Here is a 20,644-nt window from a genome sequence, read left to right on the forward strand (position 1 = left end):
GTAGAGGAGGAAAAACGAGCACTTCTTAAGGGCTGGTTCTCCCACAGGTCAGTCAGTAATTGCCCCTCTCTGCGACTCCCGTCCCCCAGAGTCCTCCGCCCTCTGGGATTGTGAGCTCAGCGGTCTGTAGGGGTAGATAGGGATGCCAGTGCCCGAGCGTGGGACGCCCCCTCCGACCCCGCTACCCGGACGGGCGCGGCTGAGGAACTCCAGGTCCCCCTTCCCCCTCCCCTGGGAATGCCCTGGCCCCAGGTAATCCAGGAGCGACAATTTCCCTCTGGCCTCCTGTGAACAAATGACGGGTGCTTCAAAACCCTGACTTCCGCACCCTCAACCTCAACTCCCCTAGAACCGATGGAATGGGGGTCGGGGGCCTCCCGGGACGGGAGGGTCAGGTGGAAGGGATAGGAGATGAGCTGTGGGTGGCCGTGGGAGCCTCAGACCCCACAGTACCGGAAACAGCGCCGTAGGTTCGGCGTCTCTCCAGGAAGGGGTGGAGTCTAAACCCCAGGATGAGGGCGTGGGCGCCCTCTCCTGCGTATTCCGAGTCTAGTCTAAAAACGGTGTGGGACTCGGGGCAGAATGGCGAAGGGAGGAGATGGGAGAGAGGAGCAGAATGGGGGAGCCTTCATGGTCAGCATTAGCACAGGGCCCTTCCTTTCCTCTAGATAGCTTTCCCCTTTCAACAGCTTTGCCCATACATAAAAATTCAGCTCCATTTCCTGTGACTTCGGCTGTGTCCTTGGGAAAGTCACTCTCCTTCATTCTTGAAACTCAGTGCCCCCAACACACACTCTGCACCTCAGTCCACTTCTGTAAAAGTGGGAGACTGGATTGGGTGATTTCCATTGTTCTCACCAGCCTTGACACCCTGTAGGTTCAATGATTATATTTTGGCTGCAGAGAGATACCTTTCTTTTCTTTTCTTTTCTTTTCTTTTCTTTTCTTTTCTTTTCTTTTCTTTTCTTTTCTTTTCTTTTCTTTTCTTTTCTTTTCTTTTCTTTTCTTTTTTTAAGCAGCTTCTGAGAGCAATAAAAGGGGGGCCAGGGAGGGGAGGGGGGAGAAGCTCTGCATTTGGAATCAAAAGAACTGGGATTCAAATGTCTGCTCTGCTTCAAAGGTCCCGTATGACCTTGAGCCAATCACTTCCCTTCTCTAGGCTGTTTGCTCCTCTGTAAAATGAGGGGCTCAGAACTTGGCGATTTCCAAGGTACTTTCCAGTTCTTATCTTTATCAATATGTTTTAATTTGCATTCTGCTCTGTACTCATTCTTCCCATGATGAACAAGCCCTCTGGGTGCCTTATTCTGGCTTGGAGGTAACCTTGACTTCTCAAAAAGGGCTGAGCTGATGGAGCACAAGCTTTGGAAAGGCTTTCAGGACCCTCCTGCAACGGGCTGTTAGGGGCCAAGGATCAGCCTATTTGAGTGAGGAGAAAAGCTAAGCATGACCCAGTTGGCTGCTGGGTGATTTGGGTTTTATGGCTATCCAAGCTCACAGAAACTAGCAAGCTACAAGCAGGCCCAAGAACTGTGTTAGTGGAGAAAGGCCACCCTCTCCCCAGAGAAGTCACTGATCCTTGAAGTATATACTTGTCAGAGTTAATGCACTTGCTGTGTGCCAGGCCCTGAGGCCAACGGAAAGAGAAAGTTTTAAAAGGACATGTTCCTTGCGCCTGTGGGGCACAAAAAACCAATCCACAATTATTACATGATAAGTACATTAAAACTTTGTGAAATGCTGTTAGGTATTGGGGAAAGCCCAGTGGGGCAGGGCAATGGGATGGCTTCATGTAAACACTGGCTTCTGAAGTGGGCTTTAAAGCATGGCATTGGAATTCAGCTGAAAGGAAGGGAGGACATTCCATGAATAGGAAATAGCATGAACAAAAGCATAAAAATGCAGGGCTGTATGGGTGATGTTTATAGGATTGCAGTATAGAGCTGAAAGGGATATGGAGATCATTTAAAACGATTCCCTTCACAGATTTCACAGATCTGTTTGTGTGCCAGATATTATGGTGCGTGCCTATATTCTACTACTGGGATACAAAGAAAGACAAAGATATCAGAGGAAGGGGGCAGAGAATACCCATTTTGGCGGTCACATAGATATTGTGAAGGCAGGTAATAGGGGTTAAGACTGAAAAGGTGAAGGCTAGTTACCAGACTTTGAACTTTACTCATTAGGCAATAGGAATCAGTTGAAAATTTTTCAGTGTGGAACAACATGTCCATTTATGTACAAGAGAAAGATTGGCCTTGCTGCATGTGAAATATGGCCTGGAAAAGGGGGACCTGTCTAGGTGTTATTACAATCATCCATCTAGGTCATAATGAGAGCTTGTCCTAGGATGATGACAATGGGAAGAGAGAAGAGGGGACTAATTAAATTTATAGAGGTTTAATTAACATATTTGATCACTAAGTCAAGAGTCAAAATCTTAACAGTCTAGAGCACTGTGCTGAATCATGATTAAATTGAATAGATATAAAAAGATTTATGGAGGTTCAAAAGTTAGCTTCAGAAGTATACTACAGGAGAGGCAATGTTAGCAGCTCATCTGGAAAAGATCTAAAATTTTCAATGATTTCAAGCTCAATGGGTCAACAGTGTGACATGGCAGCCAAAGGATATTAATGCAGTCCTGGTTTACTCAGAAAGAGAGAGATTTTTAGTGTGGAGGAGCTTAACATCATATTATATTTGGTTCAGTAGAAAGAACTAAGGATGTTTAGTCTGGAAAAGAGGGAAAAGAAAGCTGTTTTCAAGAATTTTGGAGGACTGCCATGTGGAAGTAGAATTAGACTTGTTCTGACTGGTTTTAGAAGGCAAATCCAAGGACAGTGGGAGGAAGCTGCAAAAAGGTAATATTTAGGCTTAATCAAGGGATAACTTTCTAATGATGAGGACTATCCCAACGTGGAATGGGTTGCCTCATAAAGTGATGGCTTCCCTTTCAATGGAAGTCATTGAGCAGAGTCTGGATACCTTATAGTCATACACATCATGTAGAGGGCATTCTAATTCAGGTACAGATTGGACTAAATGGCCTCAGATCCCATGTCATTCAATGATCCTCTAGTAGGAGGTCATTCAGTTCTATTCAAAGAACTCCACTGAGGTTTACTCCCTCCAAAGGCAGCTCTTGTTGCTGTTGGATAGCTCCAGCTGTATGGTTTCTAATCAGCCAAAATAGGCCACTTTGCACCTTCTCCTCATTGCTCCCAGTTCTGTTCACTAGTACCAACCATGACAGGTTCAAAGGTCTCTGCCAAGATCATCCAACTTGGATTTGACACCCTCCTGACCATTCTCTTTCTTTTACAGGAAAGCCTTCAAATACTGAATACTGATCTTAAGTAATCTTTTATCCAGGATAAACTCATAGCTTGATAGCACTTTGACCTAAAAGCAGCCTTACAGATCATCTAACATAACCCCCCTCATTCGGTTTTTTGTTTAAATTTTTTTTTCAAAATAAAAGTCTACCTCTCCTTTCTGCTTTCCCCTATCCCCATTGAAAAAGAAAATTAAACAAAACAAAACCAAAACAAACCCTTGGAAATGCATAGTCAAGAAAAACAAATTCCTCCATTGGCCATGTCCAAAACACATCTATCTTGTCAGTACCTTGAGTCCATCACTTCCTTCAAGAGGTAGGCAACATACTTCCAATCATGAATCCTCTGGAATCATAGTTGGTTGTTGCATAGATCAGAGTTCCTTAGTCTTTCAAAGTCACTTGTGTTTATACTATAAACACAGGGTCCCCAAACTATGGCCTGTGGGCCACATGCAGCCCCCTGAGGTCATTTATCTGGCCTCTACCACATTTTTGGAAGGGGTACCTCTTTCATGGGAGGTCACTGAGAGGAGCACTGTATGTGGCTGTGCAAAGCACAGCACACTCATGTACAGTACTACTTCTGGTGACATAATCCTTTGCATGGTGCCTTGTTCTGAGAGTAACTGAATGAGAACCAGGCACTGTGCAAAGGATTATGTGGCTGCACAATGGAAGACATCAGTATAGTGAGTGGCGATCTGGGGAAGGGGATTCCACACTGTGTATACTGCTGCCTGGAATAGTGGTGGCAGTGATACACAGGCCTGTGCAAGGTGTAACAGGCCCATCACAGCCAGCACTGCAGCCTCTGCTATCCCAGACAGTGGTATACAGTGTCACAGGCCCAGCACTGCCTCCAGGACTGTATACAAGCATCGGATAACAGTGATCTGGCCTGTGACATCAGCAACCATCTTTGGCAGCACTTATGTCTGTGAACAGACTTTTTCCAGAATGAAACATCTGAAATCTCCAACCAGATCTAGACTAATTGATGCACACTTGCATCACTTGTTATGGCTAGCAGTGACAAATATGGAACTGGACATTGACCATCTCATTAGCCAAAAGCAGGCCCATAGTTCCCACTGAAATACTGGTCAGTTTGTTGATTTAAATTTACTTGTTTTTTTATTTTAAATATCGTATTTGTTCCTGTTTTGTTTTGTTTTTTTTTTTAACTTTAAAATAAGATAAGTGCAGTGTGCATAGGGATTTGTTCATAGTTTTTTTTTTTTTTATAGTCTGGCCCTCCAACGGTCTGAGGGGACAGTGAACTGGCCCCCTGTGTAAAAAGTTTGGGGACCCCTGGTTTATAGTGTTGCTATTGTACACAATATTTTCCTGGTTCTGCTTACTTCATTCTATATCAGTACATACAAGTCTTCCCAGATTTCTCAGAAACTGTCTCCATCAGTTCTTACAAAGTAATGGATCCACATCCATATATCATAATTTGTTCAGCCATTCCCAATGGATGGTAACCTCCTTAGTTTCTACTTTGCCACCCCCAAAAGAATAGCTATACATATTTTTGTACATAGGGAACCCCCTCATTTTACAGAGGAGACATTGGAGGTTTGGAAAGTGAAATGACTTGCCCAATATCATAGCAAGTAGCAAGACCAGAACCCTGACCCTGACGGTCATTTACCACAACTGTGACCTTGAGTAAGTCACGTCACCTCACCTTTCTGGGCCTCAGGTTCCTAATCTATAAAATGCAGGTGTTGTACTAGATGGCCTCTAAGCCCCTTCCAGCTTTGTATCTATGATCCTATGAAGCTTATATTTATATAACCATGAGCAAGTCATTTAATGTAGCTTGGTCTGTTTCTTCATCTGTAAAATGAGGGATGCTAGATCATCCCTAAGGTTCCTTCCCTTGTATAATCTAACTGCAAATCCACTTGCAGGAGAAATTGCAAACATCTTCTGTCCCTTTATCCAGTCTTTACATGGCCTCAATGTGGCCTCACAATATCCTCAATGGCCACCTTTGAGCATCTCCCAGTTGTCAATGCCCTGCATCCCCCAACTAGATATATCCATCCATGCTGCAGGACACTGGATGTTTATTCTTTACCAATCCCCTGTTAATTACTCAGAGAAAGGACTCAGAGAAAGTAGCCTGAGCAGTGTTTCCAGCTACCGTGGAAACACTAGAACCCCCTAAATCTTCAGGTTCCATACCTATTGCCTCCCTTATAAGCTTCAAAATATATCTCCTACTCATCCTCCTCCCTTTATAGAATAGAAAAATGAGGCTAAGGGAGGAGCTTGCCCATAATCACACCTCTTAAGCAGCTGGGGGGTGTAAGACTTCTGGCTTTGGCCCAGGCATGCAACAGAATTCCCTGGTACCTTTATGTAAGGATGTCCTGCTCACCAGAAGAGCACTAGAGTGTTTAAAGCCACAGACAGGCAGGCAGGCAGGCCCTGGCCAACCTACTGCTCTTTAGACTTGGAGCTGTTGATGATCCTGGTACTGGTTGGGGAAGATCCCAAGAGTCCTCCCAAATGCTAAGCAGCTGAAGATGCTGACAGCCCTCCTTGGTGAGTTTGGGGCAAAGGGTGGGCAATGGTGAGTACCTGTGGTAATGTAGACATATGTGGCAATGGTTGGGTTCAGAGCTAAAAGAGCTGGGGGGGGGGTGTCTCCCTCAATGTCATTATCTCCCTGCTTCAATATTTTTTGAGCAAGTCCTTTAGCCTCTTTCTTTAAATGAAAGAGTCTATTTTGCCATCATCATTTTGTCCTCTTTTCCCCCCACCCCCCACTCTTCCTGGAGGTTTCGGATTGGGTGGGAATATCATCTTTCTTCAGTCTTGCTCTGGTTTGACTCTATGGTCTTTGTCATGCATTCCATTTCCTGGTAGAAAGAACATGATGTTAAGACCAGGACTGAGTGTGGTATCATAGTGGTGTCACGTAAAGAATGATAAGACTTGGAGTTCAGAGATCTGGGTTTAAATCCTAACTCTTACATTTACTGAGTAATCTCTGGCAGGTAGTCACTCAAGTTCTCTGAGACTCATTTTACATTTGTAAAATGAAAATGATGTGTGGCCTACCTAAAAGGATTATTCTGAGGAAAACATTTTTTCACTTTGCCTTATAAATGAGTTTTTATGATTATTCACTGAAGAGTGAATATGCATGGGAGAAAGGAGTACAAAAGATGGGACAGGGGACACAGAGTCCCAGAGGGGCTCAGTCAGGGTCAGAGTAAAAATTCCCAATTCTGATTCCTCCAGGGTTCTGAAGTCAATGGACCTCAGAGGCACTGGTGTCCTTCTTACTTCATTCTCTTCCCTCTGCTTCTTTCCTCTAATCTCCAGGCACTAGCCAGCAACTTTCATTCTCACACCTGACTTCATTTTCCATACCCACAACTGCTTCCACAATTTACCCCCTCCCCACATCTGGTCCCATCCTCTACCACCATGGCTGCCTCCATCTCCCATCTCCACATGTGGATTGTTCTTTGTCCTGTCCCAGTTATCTCACCTATCACCTATCTGATGAGCAGAGATGGTTTAAGATGAAGATCCCATAAAGAAACTATCAATGCTCTAAGGACTCCTCATTCTAGGAAGACAAGTATCCAGGCTGGTGGGAAGACCTGAAGGTCTGGAGGTTCAAGGCCGTGGGGGCATTTTTCATGTGGACCCGTTTCATCCTAGGTTTCTTCAGTTGCATCAGGAAACATCAACGGAAGATAAACCTGCTGGTTGGGTTTGCTTGGAAGAATGCTGCTATCGTCTTGTCCCTAGGAAACATGATCACAGGGTTGTCTTCTATCTTCTGCAGCTTCAACAGGTTGGCATGGTCCAGGGGATGGGGGGACTATAGGCCTGAATCAGGGGTCATGGTTGGGCACATTACTTGGTCCAGTACAGGCCAGAAACTCTGAGTTCTATGCCCAACCTTGCCTCATACTTCAAATGAGACTTTGAGTTAAAGCCCTTCCCCATTCTGGTCCTCAGTTTTGGTAACTGTAAAAAGGGTTGGATCAAATGATCTGTCTTTTCTAGCTCTAAAATTCCTTGATTTTCCTACTTTTTTTACTTCCAGAAAACCCAACTCTGCCTCTTGGCTCCTCCTCATCAGCTTTTTATTCAGTCTAGCAAGTGGAGCTGTGGCCAGACTGGGCATCTGCTCTAACTTCAGTAAGTGAGGGTTTCAGGCCCCACCTCATCTCCCTGCCCTCTAACAATGACAGTCTAATCCCCTTTTCATACACCCATTCCCCAAATCACAGGGTCATAGATTATATGTAGAAGGTCTCAGAAGAGACCTTGAGACCAGAAAATCCAATTTCCTTCTTTTACAATGATTTGCCTAGGTCTGAGGCAGTTTGAATTCAGGTCTTCCAGACTCTAAGCCTATCATACTATCCACTGTGTCACCTTGCTGCCCTGAAGGATGTCAGAGGTAGACCCTGAACTCAGGAGTTTCTGGTTTCAAGGTTCTCTCTCTATACCCCCTTCCCCCCCAATTCATTAATTCATTCAATAAGTGGAGTCTGGTGCTGGGGAACTATAGGGATAGAGAAATGAGTAAGATCCCATGTCTAGGGTTTACATTTCAGTAAAATAATAAGTACATCACAACGAGGGATATTTAAATTACACTTCCTGGTTTACAAATTGTTTGATATTTTATATTTATACAATATCTTTTGCTCCCTTTATTCCTATGGGGGAAATACTTGGATAAGTGTAACCCTTATTTATGAATCAGGAAACATGTTAGAAAGGTCAAGTGAATGACTCCCCAAGAACATCACACCCAGGTTCAAACTGATGCTATGAACTTACCAGTTTTATTGTGAAGATCAATTGCAATAATGCACATAAAGCCCTTTGTAAACCCTAAAGGAAGTTAGAAATGAGAATTGTTACCATTCAACAAGCCACTCTGTGCTAACAAGAAAGGGCCAGATGGTAGCCTTCTGGAGACCAGTTCTGCCTGGTCTGAGCCCCTCATTCCCCTCTATGATCTGGGCCTTTGCTGACTCTTTACAAAGCTGGGGCAAGTGGCTGATGGGGTAAACACTGGATGGGGAGTCAAGAGATTTGGATTCTTGGTTTGGGTCCTGGTTCAATCACTAACTTGCCGTGTGACCTTTGGGTAGGTTGCCCAACCTTTTTGGGCCTCTCATCTCTATTCTGTTTGCCTCATAGGGCTATTGATAGGAACTCACGAGATTCTTTTTTTTAACCCTTTCCTTCTGACTTATAATTGATAAGTATTGGTTCTAAGGCAGAAGAATGGTAAGGGCAAGGCAATTGGGGTTAAGTGACTTGCCCAGGGTCACACAGCTAAGAAGTATCTGAGGTCACATTTGAACCCAGGACCTTCCATCTCTAGGCCTGGCTCTCAATCCACTGAGCCACCCAGCTTCCCCTGAAATTCTGGAGGTGAATGTGCTTTGTAGACATAAAGAGCTGGTGTTTCCCTCCAGGTCACTCCAATATCTTGTATTTTGTAATATTTATGTAGCATGTGTAAGCTTTAAGTCTCCTTATCCCAACTCCCACTCTGAATGATTCAGGAAATTAGCTCTTGCCATTCAGTCTCTGCAGCACAGTCACTTAAGGCATCTTTCTTATCTCCAGTCCAAAGGAGAGAGCATGTGTGACCATATTTTGGGACCTGGGAATAGAGCATTATTCCTTAAAAAAAGGAAGAAGGCTGGAGACCATAGGATTGTGGAGAATCTGCATCTTGATCCCATAGTGCCAAGAGAGATCTTGTGCAGTCATAAATAGTTCACTTGCATCTCTTGGAGAGGTAGGATATAATAGCTAGTAGCCTATAAGCTCAGAATAGGTAAATGAAGATTCTGTCTATACTATTGTTCAAGGAGGTCAGTCAAGGCTTCATTTGCCCTTTTTCTCCAGCCTCCCACTTTTTAAAAAAACCCTTACCTTTAGTCTTAGAATCAATACTGGTATAAGTTCTAAGGCTGAGGAGTGGTAAAGGCTAAGCAATGGGGGCTAAGTGACCTGCCCAGGGTAACACTGCTAGGAAGCGTCTGATGCCATATTTGAACTCAGAACTTCCTCTCTCTGGGCTTCGGCTCTCCATCCACTGAGTTACCCAGGTGCCCCACAGTCTCCCACTCTTGTCACTGGCATCGTCTGTTGCTTTACCCTTACCTCCCCACTGCCTTTCCCCCAATGTGCCTGATTCTCATTCTATTGAGCAGGGACCAAGATAGATGACTTTGCTGAATACACCTCCTTTGGCCTTGCCACTGCCCTGCTTCTGATGTTGGATGGGACCCCCAGTGGAATGCTTGCCATCTTTTATGTGCTGGTTGTCTTCTTACGATTGTGTTGGTATTCAACTGGTGAGTGTGGACAAGGGGAGCCAGAGCTAAGCAAGAGACCAAGGAATCTTGGTGTTTTGAGACCCCCAGATTAAGATCCAAAAAGATCTCAACTGATTAGGATTAAACCCAAAGACATGGTTTGGTATGGGAAAATGTTGTCTTGCAATTAAATTGGGTTAAAAAAATCAACTAGATGGGGCAGCTGGGTGGCTCGGTGGATTGAGAGTCAGGCCTAGAGATGGGAGGTCCTAGGTTCAAATCTGTTTTTGGACACTTCCTTGTTGTGTGGCCCTGCGCAAGTCACTTAACCCTGAAGGGTTTCAGTTATAACTAATCATGAAGATATTAAAGATGTATTCAAAAGCTGATTCTAATGAGCAGAGTGTTTATGGATCAGACTTATGGATATATTTCTAGTATTTCACATCATTGATTTATGAATCCTTAAATTGGATTGGGTTAACTTAAAAATTATTGAACTTATATTATGTTAAAATCTTTACTGTTTCCCTTGTTTGATTGACACCCCAAAAACCCCCAATGCGGAAAACCTAGAATAAACACAGCAGTGAGATCAGACAACTCTCTGTGTGTGACCTGGCCTGCTGACACAACACTCAATATCTCTCTGTGTCTCTTGTCTGTTTGTTCAACTGATGCCTCTCTTCTTCCCTAATCCTTAACCTTAACCCTAATCCTTTACCCATTGCTCCTCAGTCTTTAGCTTCCCTCCACAGGTGATTAAAACTTTTTGTAATGGCTACAAACCCCATTGTCTAGCCCTTCCCACTCTTCTGCCTTGTAACCAATACACAGTATTGATTCTAAGACTGAAGGTGAGGATTTAAACAATCAGGATAGGAGAGATATAGTTAGACAATAGTTCATGGAAAAGATTGGAGGACTCCTTAAATGGCAAACATAAGCTTAGCTGTACTGAGAAGCATAGTGTCCAGAAGAAGGAAGTGAGGGGCAGCTAGGTAGCACAACAGATAGAACACAAGGCCTGGAGTTGGAAGGACCTGGGTTCAAACCTGGAGTCGAATACTTCCTAGCTGTGTGACCCTAGGCAAGTTATTTAACACCAGTTAGTTAGCACTTACTATTCTCATCGTCTGCCTTAGAACTAATACTTATTATCAATTCTAAGATAGAAGGTAAGGGTTAAAAAAAAAAAGCGACAGTGCTCCTGGACCCTGCCCTAGTTGGACCACATCTGGAGTACTGTGTTTAATTTGGGGCAAGACATTTTCAAGAAAGAACCTTGACAAACTGTAGAAAGGTGTAGAGAAGAGTGAATAGGATGGGTGAAGGAATTTGAAAACATGTCATAAAAGTCATCCTTGACAAGACTTAGGGAAAACATGATTGTTGCTTTAAAATATTTCATCCTGGGATGAAATCCCTGGGAAGAAAACTAGACATTTCTTTTACTTGGACCCAAGGAACAGAACTAAAGAGTACCTGGGCTAAGTTATAGACACGAAGATTTTAAGCTCATAAATTCAGAGCTGGAAGGGATCTTGGGGATCACATTTCCAGGGTAGGGAAGTGATTTGGCCAGTCACACACAGCTATTAGGACATGAAGCTAGGATTGGAGTTCAGGTCCTCTCGAATCTAAATCCAGTGTTCCCAATAGATCACATGTATAAATTCAGACACACACACAGAACTTTGAGCGCTTTCCAGTTGTGAAGGGTAGGATAATGTCTTCATTTCACAAATGATGAAACTGATCTGAAATGCCTTGTCTAGAGTGCCACAGTTAGGAGCTCAGATTTAATCTCAGGTCTCTCAACTCCACATTCAGTGTCCTTCTAGCATCCCATGCGCATGATCTTTCCACCCCTCCAAAAATTAGAGGATAAAGTTGGAGTGGGCTGTTTTTTGAGGTTTAAAGTGCCCTGCTACTAGAAGTTTTTGTTGGGATGACTACAAGTTCAAGAGGCTACAAAAGGAATTCTTTCTTAGATCATTTTGAACTAGCGGCCCTATATGACCTTACAGATCTCTGGAGATGAGAAAGCCTGGGATTAGTTTAAAGGTGCAACTTTACCTAACGGGACCTTCCTGAGTTAAACTGTGAAGTCTCTAAGAGCTCGGGTTCAGCCCTGCTCACGGCTCAGGGGTCCTCATCAGGTGGAGAGGCGTAGGCAGAAAATGAATGATGGAAGACAGCTGTGTATGTGTATCTGCCTGGGGCCAGGCTCTGCATGGGATGGCTGCTTCACTTGGCCCAGGTTTGGTTTTTATTTTTATACCCATTTTCTTGGCACACAGCTACATTATTCAGCATACATGTTCAAATGCAGATAATTGAGTAAGTGACATATTAACTTTTGACAAATTGTTTGATTAACATTCTGTGATCATTCTATACACTTGTATTGTATTGTATTGTATATTCTGACAGGATACACAAAGGTTTCACACAAGAGAAATGATTTTGTCATAGGTGGCTTAATTTTCTCATTAACCTGTAAGGAGCTTGAGCTTACAATCAAAGAAAATCACTTATTACCTTTAATAAAAATAGATAATCAATCAGAAATTCTAGAGACAATTAACAATCATAGTAGTCAAGTAGAGAGATCAAAGGGGTGCTAAAAACACAATTCAGATTTAATATTAGACTAATCATTTTTCAGTTTGTTGGGGAGTTTTCCAAGAAGGGTTTTGGTTGGTAAATCAAGTCACTGAGGCATGGTGTACTAAGGCATATTGTATAGGCCTCTCCTTATGAATGATTTATGTACTGACTTAGGAGAATTAGTTTCTGTGCATGGGAGTAGGGGATTTCTGGGCATGGCTCACGGCTTTTGTGGGCACAGCTTTTGTTAGGAATTATATACCTAAGCAAAAGTTAACCCATAATAGTCTTTTGGGTTTGGTTTTGTGAGTCTGATCTTTTGGTGATATTTTGGGAGAATAGTGTGCAAGTATTTTGCTCTTATATTATTCCTTCTGAGACTAGGGAGAGAACAATAATCATATCAATTCCATTAATAAGGGATGTTGATGAGAGAAGTCATACAGAGGGGGCTGAGTGGGTGATTCCATCCTGCCAAGGAGCCACTCTGTGACCTACTGGCTTCCACGTGTGACTGTGTCAAGACATCGTAGCCTGACAGCTCCCAGCATCTGTCTTTGACACCTCTTCTTTAAGAACCTCTCTCTTAGCACCACTCCTGTGTCCAACCTATTCCCACAGAGTCTACTCCCTTTGACAATTTTACATGACCGTTAGTAACAGTGAACATGTTACCTCTCCAAAAGGTGTTTGCCTTTTAAGAGGTGAATACTGAGGGCTCAGTCTTCCCAAGAGACAATGTGGCCTCCATCTTTCATAAGTAGTCTTAATGCCCAGTCTTATGTAAACCTTCTGGAGGAAGTCTGTATTATGCTTGATTCCTACCTTCCTGGAAGAGAGCTAGGCTGACCTAGTCTAGATTAGGTAATAGAGGTAAAAGGAGAGAATGCAGCAAGCATTAGACTGGGCAAGGAGAGATGACAAGATGTTGACCCAATCCCCTAATGGAGAGCTGGACCTCTGTTCTTTAGAGTATGTTTATGGATGGCAAATTTTTATCATATTATTTCTACCCTGGAAATTACTGAAGCCTGGACTGGGCTGCAAGAATTGGTCAGGTGTGTGTGTGGAGGAGAGGGAGGGGGTAAGGAGAAGAGAAAAAGATCAGTGAAAGTATCTTCACACTTTAATTATGGTTCAGAATAGTGGAAAGCCAAGCAAACTGGCTTCAAATTCTGGCTCTTTCTCTCTCTGAGCCTCAGTTTTTCCATCTGTAAAATGGAGAAGACAGGATGACCTGAAATGTTTTCTATGGTCCCTTCTGCTAGTAAGCCCTCTCAAAGGGCCTAGCAGGCCCTTGGACTTGTGAGCAGAAGCCACACTAAAACCACCAGAGAGCACAGTTTCTTTTCTTTGAAAAACTGCATTAATGAAAATAAAAACTTTCAGACTTAGGTTCATAGACTAAGATTTTTAGAACTCTTGGACCCTTATGGGTCCTCTGCAGACAACCAAGCTAGATTGACCCCTGAAGCCCCTTCAGTTTTAAGAATCTTTCTAGTAGCTATAGGACTGGTCTTGTCTGACCAAGAAACCACTTCAGAGCTGGGCCTGAATGGCTGAGTTCTCTGAATCTTCTCAGACATGCTATGGCCTATTCCTGATCAATGAAATGCTATAAAGACCTGTACTCTAGCAAGAACACCCCTCCACCCCACCCCACCCCACCCCACCCCACCCCACCCCACTGGTGTGCTACAGAAAAGGAACAGAGGGAGTGGGAGTTGGAACCATAACTCCTTGCTAAAAAGAGTTAAGGATCTCTCCAATTGAGAACTGGTCAAAAGATAACAACAGTTTATGGATGAAGAAATCAAAGCTATATATAATCATATAAAAATGCTCTAAATCATTATTGATTAGAAATGCAAATCAAACAATTCTGAGATATCATCTCACACCTTTCAGATTGGCTAACATGATAAAAGGACAAAATGACAAATGTTGGAAGGGTTGTGGAAAAATGAACACAAATATACTGTTAGTCAAACTGCACTGCTCTAACCATTTTAGAGAGCAATCTGGAATTGTGCTCAGTTATAAAACTGTGCCTACTCTTATACTCAGCAATAGCACTGGATCTGTTTCCCAAGATGATCAGGGAAAAGGTAAAGGAACCTATATGTTCTAAAATATTTATAGCAGCTCTCTTTGTGGTGGCAAAGAACCAGAAACCGAATTCTCTAATTGGGGAATGGCCGAACAAGTTGTGGCATATGATCGTGATGGCATACTACTGCATCATAAAAAATGATAAGCAGATTAAAAAAAAAACATTGATCTTTGTGAAATTATAAAAAGCAAAGTGAGTAGAACCAAGAGGACATTATATACAGCTACAGAATTAATGTTTGAAGAATAACTTGTGAACATCCACCTCCAGAGAAAGATCAAAGATAGTTTATATATACATATACATATATTTTATGAACTGATGCTTTTTCTATTGTGGGAAGGGGAGAGAGGGAGGGAGATACCTGGGAATTTTGACATGACTAACAATGAACAATTTTAAAATAAATATCACACTGAAGAAAAAAAGATAAATTTGGAAGAATAAAAATGAAAAAGGTTGATTAGGAGGATAAAAATGGAATAAGGATCAAATACGAGAAACTAAGATGCAGGCAGAATATGGGGCTTGATATTTTGCTCAGAAATCAAGATTGATGGCTTAATGTTGCTTTAAGTATAGCTTTCAGATATTTATATGCTATTGTTCAATTGTTTCAGTTGTGTCTAACTCTTCATGATTCCATTTGGGCTTTTCTTGGCAAAGATACTGGAGTGGTTTACCCTTTCCTTCTCCAGTTCATTTTACAGATGAGGAAACTAAAGGAGCAATTGGGGTTAAGTGACTTTGCCCATGGTCACACATCTAGTACATGTCTAAGGCCATATTTGAATTTAAGATGATGAGTCTTATTGACTCCAGGACAAGTATTCTATCCATTATGCCACCTAGCTATACTTAAATACAGATATTAACATTTTCCAAGCTGGAAAGATCTAGATTTCATTGTGATATGACTTCCTAGAACTTGAAGGTATCCCTAGATCAAGAGTTCTTGACCTGGGGGTCTGTGAGCATGTTTAAAAAAATATTTTGAATACTAGTATACTATTTTGAATTTCAGCATAAATTTGTTTTCACAATATAGTCTATTTTATTTTAGTATTTATTATTAAAATCCTTATTCTGAGAAAAGGTCCTTGGTTTCACCAGACTGTGCCTTGGGGTGGGGGTCCATGACACAAAAAAATGAAGAACCCTAGGTCTAGGCTCAGGATTCCATAGGCTCTGGACAAATTAATTCATGTTACTGATGCTTATGGCTGATAACACTAATTATATAATTCTTCCTAGAGCACTTGCACTTTTAACCTGGGCTATTTAAATAAAACACCATTAGTTATGTCAGAACTTTAGGTATTCACAAAACAGATTTGGGAGCAGGGAGACAGGCAGGCTTTCCCAGCACTCTTCAGCCTTTAGAGATGGTTACCTATTTCATCTGAAGCACTGAGATGCAATATCCTTCAAGCTTCATTGGGGGATACATCTACAGGTAGGTGTATCATTGTCTGGTTTAGAGCCCTCATGGTGAATGGTGACTATCCAAGGAAACAAGCTAGCTGCTTGTTCAATATGCTTATGATCCCATCTCTGAGTCACCCCAGAGTCTGTAGTGCTGACTGACTTCAGCTTATAGCCCACTGACCTGGTTCATGAGGGCATCAAGCTGTTAAATTCCCAGGCAGGGGCCACCATCAGTTCTCCTTTGGGTAGACCCCCTAACCCCAGCCAACCAGTAAGAAGATGACTTTAGAGCAAGCCCATTCCCACTGATACAAACACCATTCAAAGCACAGGCCCTTCTGATGGTGTGGGCAACCTCCTTCCTAGGTAATTGGCAAGTTTTATAGCTCCTGGATCCCAATCCTTAAACAATTGATGTCCTAGAGCTGTGATGGTGAACTGATGACATGCAGAGACCTCTCTGTGGGTATGCACAGGTCCCTGGTTCAGTCAGCTGGGAGCCTGGCCCTAGCCTGCAGGGCATGCAGTGTGGTAGTGGGGTGGGACATGGCACACGGTCCCCAAAGGCTCCCCATCACTGTCTTATAGGGAAGGGCTATTAGTTTCAGGGGAGGAAAAGAGCCTGCTCTTGGATAGGCCCTCTCATTTAAAGGAATTCAAAGTACTAAGAACAAGGTAAGGCTGACCATCATATCTTTCACAGAGATTCCCTTCGTGTACCAGGGACTACCCTGTTCATATGCCTCCTCCTTGTTGGTCTCCACCTTTCTCCTGACCAATGGCAACAAGCTCATTCTTTTTGGCCAGGCTGTCTTGATGATGAGCTTTATGGCAGATCGCCGCCTCTACCCCCACGATAAAACCCTGGAGTCCCATTTTTGGAAGAAGGTGGTTTTTGCCCTGGGTGAGTAAAAATCTAGGTTCAAATAAAATGCAATAGTTATTTTAGTAAACCTAGAATAATCCATTCTAGACCAGTGCTAAAATCTTACTGAATTAGGCAGTAGTACCAAACTAATTTATTTTCTCTTTATTATTATTGTCTTGTGATGGCTCTTTTCTTGGTCTTAGGACTGTCTAGTGAAATCCTACCTTTCCCCTCCACTCTTTCCTATTTCAGTACTTATATGTTGGCATCATCGATCACATTGCTCATTCTTATTGCTGGTTCCTTCTGTGTGCCTAGGGTGTGAAGAAGTGCCTTCCCTTCCCCCAGAGAAACTCCACTATTCCCATCAGGTGCTCCCTCCTACCTGTGCTGCCAATAGCACCCCCTCCACTTTCCCTCCTCATTATAGACTACAGTGAGCATCTCAATCTTTCTCTAGGCAGAAGTGTGACTAAAGGTCTAAGCTTACCATCATAAGGCCAACCTTACTTAATCTTATTTAGGCTTCTAAGTAGTGGAGCAGATTTGGTCACCAGCCACAGGAGATCATCATCTATTCATGGGTCTTGGTGCTGGCTGCTATAGCCACTCTTGCTTCCTCCCTTTCCCTCCAGGTTTGTTGGGATTTCATGGAAAGAGCACAGCTATAATTATGATTCAATCCCAAATAATCTTTGAAGTATTTAGGAAGTTAAAATTAAAAGCTGGGGTGGGAAGGGTAAGTAGGCTCTGTGGCAGACCCTTCCTTCTGGAAGTGGTGGACTCATGGGTCTCAGTCCCTCTAGGCATGTTTTTCTCTTTCAGGTGCTATGATGCTCTGGCATTCATTCTATATGACTCCTTTCTACTTCTTGATTTGGTCCAGCTCCTACATCTTCGTCCCAGCTATATGGGGCAAGAAGGTAACTTGGCCCCCAGCACCAGGAACAGCTAGCCCATCAGGCAGTGCCTTTGTTTTCACTGAATGAGCCAATGTGTTCCATCAGGCCATGCTTGAATGCTTAATAAACCTTTCATTTTCATCATGACTTAGATGAGCTGTGTATGGGATCACAAATCAGAGTAACGGACTTCAACAGGTTTGCTTTGCTTCTATTCAAAATTTCCTTCAGGATTCTCTACCCCATCCTCTATCACTTCAGAAAATCAGAATGGGACAAGAAGAGTTTGTACTTTAAGAAGAATTTACTTTATTTACATGAGAGGGCTATGCTGGGAAACATACACTGATAACCTAAACCACTTGGAAAAGTGTAAAAAGACAGTTGTTTTAAAGGCTTGTTCCTTCCCCCAGCAATACGGAATCATTACAACTGTGATTCTGGTCTTACTAGGTGCTATGTAGAGAGGAGAAGCAAAAAGGATATGGTTAGTCTAAAAGGGGTTGAATGGTTTATGAACCTACCATTAATGTTTGTGTTGAAAAGACTGTTCATACTATTTTAAAATGATAAATCCCTTGGACATGAAACAAGTTTGGGATATTGTTGCTCAAAAATTTCCCCCTTTTAAAATACAGTTTCAAGAGTATACCTCTGACTTCTTTTGAAGCTACAAAGTGAACAGGACAAAATGGCAGGACAAACCCATTTACATATGTGTTCTTGGGTCATAGGCATCTGCTGGTTTCATCCAAAGCACTAGAAATGTGGGAAATTTCCCAAACACCTGATTTTCAATGTCACTGAAGGATCTGACAGAAACACACCATGTCTTGGCATTCTAGAAATGTCTTATTGTTGTGTATATGTGAAATGTGAGTATGAATGAGACAGGTTTGACAAAACTTGAACATCGGAATAGGTGTTACCCAAAATAGCCTACTTTGAAGGCTCCATAAAAACTGCAATGATAGCAAGAATTGCTGCAAACATTTTTGGCTATCAGAGCTGGAACCTTAGAAATCCATTAGTAACTGCAAGAATCATAATTGCCCTATAATTACCTCAAAGTTTGATCTCCACCTTCCTCCCAACCACAGCCTGATTATTCTAATGATGATCTTCATGGTGGACCAATGCATTCTACACCCATGATAAAATCCTGGAGTATCAGTAATGTTTCAGTGGTTTTTAACTACTTTCTTACCACCCCACCACAATAGTTTTTAGTACCTGTCATTTGCCAGTCTGAGGAGCTACCAAATTAGAAAGCTCTGTAGATTTCATTCTAACAAAGAAGCTGGGAACTAGCCTTACTAGTTGGGAGTTCCCACCCTGCCTTTGTCTGAAAAAATATCTGTCCTGTAATAATATCCCTAGAAGCTGCCTCCAACTTGTACTTATCTTTTCTCCCCTAAAGCCCTAGAAAAAAGTAGCAACTATTTGAGCCTTGCTCTATGAACCACCTAAGGTCATCCACCCCTTTTACAGAACATTTTGTTTTTCAGCCAAGCCTAGGACTCTTTAGCCTGCTTAGTCTCCTTATTTCCTACTTTGGACCCCAAATAACTTTTAGCCAAGTTGCCAACATCATCAACTAAATCCATCTTCATAGGACAAATGCTTGTTACCACTAACGAGATCCAAAAGAATGTGACTCATATTGTAAGGACATTCTAAGAGGAGTTCTACAAGGTTTTTGAACAGTGGCAGCATTAAAGTAATTGTACAGGGGCAGTTAGGTGGCTCAGCAGAAGACAATCAGGCCTAGAGCCTAGAGGGTCCTGGGTTTGAATCTGGAAAGTCACTCAAACCCCATTACCTAGCCCTTACCACTCTTCTGCCTTGGAACCAATACACAATATTAATTCTAAAAGATAAGGTTTTTTTAAAAATAAAAAATAAAGTAATTGTACAGCTTTCCAAGCAAACCATTGGGAAAGATAATACCCATTTACATTATAAGTTCTGGTCTGTTAAAAAAAAATCACTATTTCACACCTGAATTGTCCAATACTAACTGAAGAATGACTTTCTTTAATAAAGATGCAACTGGGTCTCTAAATTTAGAACTGAGCACTTGCCTTTCAAGTTTAAAAAATGAAGTAGACTTCATGAACCTAAGGAAGCCATGTTGCTGGCCCTAATTCCTGTTACAGGTGCCTGAGTATATGGGGGGGGGGGAACACAATTTCAAGTGTGCTGTAATTATTATCTGAGATTGTTTCTCAGGGCATGGTGTTTTCTAAAATCTAAAAATTAGGCTTCCTCTCAGAAGAAGTGGGAGGGCTGGGACCATTATACCCCTTCTATAGATGGGAGTATGGCTATTATAATAGTTCAGGGATTGACTGGGCCCAGGCGTATCAATGGCTTTCTGAACTAGGAAGTAAAGACAAGTCTTCTTTTCCAGCTGAATCCTCCTATTAGCCCATCTCTACTCCCACTCCTACTCCCACCCCATCCCTAAATTAGCAAATTTCCTTTGCAGATAACCTTGTTAGCTACCCAACCTGATCACTGGCAGAGCCAATGCTTGTATTTAAAATGGACCTGTGTTATTAGCTGGACTTTTAAAATTCACAGCAGCAGCAACTCTGATCTTCTTGGTGCCCATGAAAAATTATTCACACAATACCCTGGATTTAGAAGGTTCCTAGACAAGGGTGTGTGTGAATAGTTTTACCATTTGGCATTCCAGCAGGAGGAAGGTAGTCCTTGAGTAGAGGAGGCTCAACCCCACATGCAGAGGCCTAACTCTCTGAGCTTTGAAGTAGCACTTTCTAACACCAAATGAATACTCCAATCCCCAGCTTATCATGGGTACAAGACAGAATGTGGTAGAGAACAGTCCCCAATTTACCAATGGGTTTTGCTCCACAGATCTATAGGCTGTTTGGAGCTTCCCCACAAAAATAATGTTGTATTGTTAAGAGATCCTACAAAGGCCCATTCAATCTATAGTTAGCTGAATTATAAAGTGTAACAAAACTTGACTATCCTTTATAATACCTTTTCTATGTGAAAATTGACTCCAAGTTCCAACTA

At 42.4% G+C, this 20,644-nt stretch overlaps 1 protein-coding gene across 4 annotated transcripts; it reads left to right on the forward strand.

Annotated features, from left to right (window-relative positions):
• The first annotated feature begins 130 nt into the window (after positions 1 to 130).
• On the forward strand, positions 131 to 17,743 carry TMEM269 (transmembrane protein 269). Of its 4 annotated transcripts, none has more exons than XM_007492948.3 (7): positions 132 to 252; positions 5,812 to 5,905; positions 7,037 to 7,172; positions 7,428 to 7,522; positions 9,568 to 9,711; positions 16,530 to 16,730; positions 17,520 to 17,743. In XM_007492948.3, exons 2-7 carry the CDS (start codon positions 5,887 to 5,889, stop codon positions 17,681 to 17,683), a joined length of 759 nt encoding a protein of 252 aa, XP_007493010.2. In that variant the 5' UTR covers positions 132 to 252; positions 5,812 to 5,886; the 3' UTR covers positions 17,684 to 17,743. The 4 variants fall into 4 exon arrangements, with proteins under 4 accessions (XP_056651304.1, XP_007493010.2, XP_056651303.1 ...); XM_056795325.1 differs by having other exon boundaries at positions 17,581 to 17,743; XM_056795326.1 differs by lacking the exon at positions 9,568 to 9,711 and having other exon boundaries at positions 131 to 252.
• The last annotated feature ends 2,901 nt before the right edge of the window (positions 17,744 to 20,644 follow it).

The sequence above is a fragment of the Monodelphis domestica genome, chromosome 4 (assembly GCF_027887165.1).
Source record: "Monodelphis domestica isolate mMonDom1 chromosome 4, mMonDom1.pri, whole genome shotgun sequence".
Lineage (NCBI taxonomy): Eukaryota > Metazoa > Chordata > Mammalia > Didelphimorphia > Didelphidae > Monodelphis > Monodelphis domestica.